General features: G+C 32.6%; 1 protein-coding gene across 1 annotated transcript; it reads right to left on the bottom strand.

The window, feature by feature from the left end:
* Positions 1–4,114: 4,114 nt before the first annotated feature.
* Positions 4,115–5,530, bottom strand: LOC125189293 (cytokinin dehydrogenase 2-like). Its single transcript, XM_048086585.1, has 4 exons — positions 5,510–5,530; positions 5,159–5,410; positions 4,666–4,937; positions 4,115–4,514 (listed from the first exon to the last, which is right to left on the bottom strand). Exons 1-4 carry the CDS (start codon positions 5,528–5,530, stop codon positions 4,226–4,228), a joined length of 834 nt encoding a protein of 277 aa, XP_047942542.1. The 3' UTR covers positions 4,115–4,225.
* Between the last annotated feature and the right edge of the window lie 3 nt (positions 5,531–5,533).

Raw genomic sequence — 5,533 nt, 5'->3', positions numbered from 1 at the left:
AATTGTTGACGACGCTAGTTTAATTTGGAATAGCAGATGGTGAGGGGGGAGAAAACTGGCATGAAAGATAGTGAAGGACAATTGCCATAATTGAATTTTACTAAAATGACTTTTATGTTGGTGTATGAATAAGCTACGTATGTTGTTGTGATTAAGCATTTAAAATCACTACATCAATCCCGTGAATCTGTATTTCATCTTGCAATTAAGATTTAGTCACGGTTATGATAATGGGGGTGATCCCATCTTAATCTTTCATCTGTAATTCTATTAATGGAAGTTAATTAGGTGATAGACGCATAGACCTATAAAATAGTAATACAAGAAAAATCAAATGGAATATTATTATACTTTCTGCACTATGCGTTTTCATTAAACAACTTAATTGAATTCCGTACGTTGGAACTTAATAGAAATAAACAACACGATAATAAGCATTTCATAAATTAATACTATGTGTTTGTAGCCCAATAATTATATACTCCAATGATCAAACACTAAATATTTTATAAATTTAGTATCTATAAGTATATAATTACTACATTATTGTTTACACGATTTACGGAGTATAGATTTTTGTTGTCATCTATATATTGAGATAAAATGTTTAAAGATACCAAACTACTCCCTCCGTCCCCCGTTAGGAGTAGCACTTTGACCAAACACGAGTTTTAAGAAATGTAAAGAAAAGTTGGTTGAAAAAGTTAGTGGAATGTGAGATCCTACTTACCATTTATGGTAAAAATGAAGTTCTACTCTTAATTGGGGACGGACCAAAATGGAAATAAGTAACTCTTATTCGGGGAAGGGGGGAGTAATATATCATTTGTAATTTTGCTATCACAAAAAGCATGTCGGAGTAGACACTAAACTTTTATTTTCTTAAAATATAGTATTTCATATTATATATGAACCTCTATATACTTCATAATCATAGGGTGGGAGGTAATGGAGAACCATAGTTGATATTTAAAAAAATTAAAAATTAAAAATCATAGGGTGGGATGTGGATATAAGTGTTAGTTTTCATAGTAAAATAGTATATATAATTATGTATCGACATATTAATTTATGCTATATTATAATATTGGAACATTAATCATTAGCCTGAGTTGTGTATATTACTCCAGTTGACATGAGCTCACCATTTGGACCGTGCCCAATGCTGCAATGATTTTTAATAGTTTAGTTTTTGTAACTTTGCAATTATTTTGTTATAGTATTTCAATATCAATTTTTTATGTTATCTGCAATAAATGTTATGGGGTCGATTAATACTTGTTGCGACTTTTATTGAATTGTACAATTCAATTGGCTGAAGCATGGTTGACATGTCCCTACATAAATATACCGTACCACATATTTCCATAACCAAATTCTTGGGGAGAGAGGAAATTTTATCTGAACTATATAGGAGTATATGTAATCTATTATCTATCACTATTCGTTTCACCTTGTAGTGTTGGTTTCATTTTTGTCTCTATTTCTACGTTTGTATGTCATCAATTCATTCGATGAATAGTGTTTCGGTGGTTGATAATACTTGTATCTTTAAGTAATAGATATTATAGTGTATTTGTATCGATTAAATTTATTCAAGTAATTTTTTTTTTCTAAATCGCCATTTGCATCATCCACAGATTAAAATTTTAATAAAAAAGATAACACCCAATTCTTATTAAAGTACGCTACATATTTTTGCTTTCATTTTTACTTAAGCAACGTGCATTTATAATTGGACGATGTTACTTTAATTTTCTGGATCTTATTTTTGCTTTCATTCTTACTTAAGCAACGTACATTTAGTCTATCTACGAAAGTCATTTAGAATTTATATATATGTAGAACGTACCCAACTCAAATTGAAACTTTCAAATATTCTACTCTATTTATTATAGTCGAAGATCTAGCTTGCACAAATTCTTATCGGTTAGTATTACATAATACAATACGTATAGCATATTTATTTAGTACAACATAGGTATAATATTACATCTATATTGAATAGTGGAGTATTATATTTTAGTCAAGCAATGTAATTATTAGCACAAGTCTTATTCATTTAATTAACATATTAATTGATCATATAACGACTCAATTGATGATTGGTTCATATATTGATTGATTTTAAAATGAATCAATCAATGTACATATAAAGGGATTTTGAATAAATTAAAACTGAATATAAACTTGAAATCATAAACATGTGAAAACAAAACCTTGATTATTCGTTTTTAAAATTTACTACTATCTGTACGTATGTGACGATCGATGGTTATTATTGAAATTCATATTTCATCTTGAATATTTAAGAAGTCATACAAAAATTAATAACAATATATTGAAAAGGACTAGTGTAATTTAATGGTTAAACTAAAATTTGATTGATGGAAATTGGAAACTACGTTTGCCTAACACCACAGGAAATACAGAAATAATTAAAGAGAAGAATGGTGATTGGGCGCCGACTTTCGTATTTTCTTTGTCTATATTTAGGAGATGGCTATTTCTGCCCAATCAAGTGACGATAAGTAATGAAAATTGGGTGACAAATTGGAAACTTGCTTTGTGGATGTGTCACATTTATACGTACCAACTAACAAATATTAAGAAATTTCGTGTATCCATTATGAAATAGATATGGGATTGAGCTTCTAATTTTGCAGTACGTGTATTGATTTAAAGTAGAGCAATGCAGCATGCATTAGATTGAAATTTGCGACGAGGGTTTTTTAATTATTACATTTAAATTACTATTATTGTCATAATAACGTGATATGATATGATTTAATTATAAGAGCATCCGCAATGGTGCTTAGGCCAGCCATAGGCCAGCAATAGGTCAGTCATTCTCTCCCCTGCCACGTCAGCAACACTAAAAAATCTACCTGCCACATCAGATTTAGGTCAGCCGCAATAAAAATAATTCAAAATATACTACATTTACGGAATTAAAACTACGATTAAATTACGGAATTAAATTTACGACACATATACGGGAAAATTCATTAATTGCATTTAAAAAAGTTACATAGATAAAAAAAAAAAATTACATAATAAAAAAAAATCCGGGCTTCCACACACGAGCCACCGCCCCACTCTACTCCTCACTAATTTATTAAAATAATACATAAAAAATGTTAGTATGCCTTGAATTTGTGTTAGTTTGCCGCTAGCCGAACGGGGGACATGTTTCTGTTTTAGGTCTTAATTTTGTATTGCTCACAACATCAATTAAATAAGTGAGGTGTATGTGAGGGCGCGTTGCATCTGATTATAGCTCATGATTTTTTTTCTATTTTGGGGCTGAGTATAAATACCCATTCTAGAAGAGTGACGAGATGTTAAGAGAGAAATTACACACATTCAGTGAGTGATACACCTTCGAGAGCTGGTTCAAGATTCAGTCGGAGAAGAAGGCTGTGGGGTGATCTTAGTGATCGGAAAGTACAGCTCGGTTCTAGGTGTTCTCACATCGCATAGGTTAGTTGATTCTCTGTCGAGTTTCAGTTGTGGTCAGCTTGTGTTTGTGAAAAGTTCTGTGTGAAATTTCAGTTCTTGTACATCTGTAATCCTCATTTCAATATCAATACAAAGTGCTCGAGTTCTCCCGTGGATGTAGGCTTCATTGGCCGAACCACGTATGTGCTGTGTCTTTTGATTCTTGTGCTTGATTTCTGTTTGTGTTCGTTGCAATTGGTGATCCGTGTTTCACAAATACAATTAGATAGTATGTCTTTGAGGTTGGACAGATAGAGATAGAGGCGGCTGGTGGCTCCGGAGAAGAGGTGTGTGAAGGGAAATTGGATGGCAGTGATGAAATCGCCATGGCGACGAGGTTTTGAGGTTTTACAAGATTTAACGATATTAATTTCTCAAAATATCAATCTGACCCTTCTACTTCCCCTTATTTCTCAATTAACCCTTTTCTGTTTTCGTTTAATTTTATTAGATTTTTTATTGAGTCCATACACAGAATAATATAAACGAAACGAACTAGAGTACTTGAAGTAGAATAATAATATTAAAATTGAATATTTAATATTATTATTAATAATTATTGCAGCATCAGCATATTTGAATTTCTGGTGCTGTCACCATACTAAGATGTTGCTTTAGCAACAACCAATTATTTCTATCTTTTCGAGAAGATCTAAACGGTCATATATACATCTCTCCGACAAAAGATAAAGAGATGTATACAACTCGAAAAGAAAAAAATTGATCAATTGAAAATCCTTTGACCAGGAGAGAGTATGTTCTTGGGATCAAACATGGCTTTCCTCTTCTCAACTGTTTCCCATTTCGTCCCAAAATGGTCCATCCATTCTTTCTTGGACTTTATATTAGGAAGATATTGCTTCACCTTTAGCCCTTTGCTTTTGCAAAACTCCAAAATCTCATTGTTGAACTCATCAATGGATTTGTAGCCATCTTGCGGCGTTGTGTGCAGCGCCGCAAGAGTGTAGAATACTTCCTCGTCCGGCACCACCGCCGTCATTCTGTCGTCCCATCTGCACGCGAATTAATCATAAAACAATTATGGAAGTGTTGTCCAAGTCGAATTAATCATAAAACAATTAATCATTTTGGGTTGAAAAAAATTTACATTGAGAAATTATAATTATAACCCTCGTTAAGGGAAAAAAAATTATATAGGCTTACTTGTTTCTATTGAACGGGTAGAAGATGAAGATGCCGAACGTCTCATTGAGCTTCGGGTCGTTGAGCTTGGGGAGCATGCCGGCTAATACTCCGGCGTTGAATTCGACTATCGAAGATTTGGGTATGAAGAGATTGATCCATGGGTGAGATGGTAGAGGTGGTGTCCCGTTGTCTAAGTCCCCCAATCTATTAATGAACTCAACAAATGAAGCATCTGTTGTTACGTTGTAACCACTCATATACTTCAACTCCTTCAATAATGTGTCAAATTCCTAAGCAAGATCAACTTTAAAATTAGTATACATATCTAACTTAATACTAATATATACTACTATTGTACTTTCAACGTCCACGTATCTCATTTTGCTAGAAATATATGTTAAAATAAAATGTCTAATTTCACTTTTTATTTTTTTAGTAATATAAGACAGATTATTTTTTCCACTCAGTTTTCTTACATATAATGGATAGATGGATGGTGGGAGTACTATACCTGATCAATGGTTGCAGCAGTGTTATTATCGTAATACTTGACGAGTTCAATAAAGTAAAGGACCCCTTGCTTCTTTAGCAAAGCAGCCACCTCGGCTTTGCGGGAAGGAGAGGACAATGTCCAGTCACTTGCCGCATTCTCATTTGTAATGATAAATCCTTCCACGTAGTTTGACGCGTTGTTTGAAATAAGATGTTCTTGGTCTCTTGTAAATGTTGTGAAATCGCTATAAAGCAACTTCGCCCATTTCACCTATTCATCACAAATTAAATTCGGATTAGACACAAACATTAAAAAATAAATATGTATAAAACTTTTCAACAAAATAAATACTCCCCTCTTCCCATTGACTTTTTTTGTCTTTTGATACATTTC

This window comes from Salvia hispanica, chromosome 5 (assembly GCF_023119035.1).
Source record: "Salvia hispanica cultivar TCC Black 2014 chromosome 5, UniMelb_Shisp_WGS_1.0, whole genome shotgun sequence".
Taxonomy (NCBI): domain Eukaryota; kingdom Viridiplantae; phylum Streptophyta; class Magnoliopsida; order Lamiales; family Lamiaceae; genus Salvia; species Salvia hispanica.
This window is presented reverse-complemented; position numbering and strand designations above follow the sequence as displayed.

Bases quoted from the DNA above. Each gene is read 5' to 3' on its own strand.
- LOC125189293 (XM_048086585.1), bottom strand. From the start codon at position 5,530: ATGTATCAAAAGACAAAAAAA. The intron at 5,411-5,509 runs GTCAATGGGAAG...TGTGATGAATAG, and splicing joins TGTATCAAAAGACAAAAAAA to GTGAAATGGGCGAAGTTGCT. The intron at 4,515-4,665 runs GTAAGCCTATAT...ATTCGCGTGCAG, and splicing joins TACCCGTTCAATAGAAACAA to ATGGGACGACAGAATGACGG.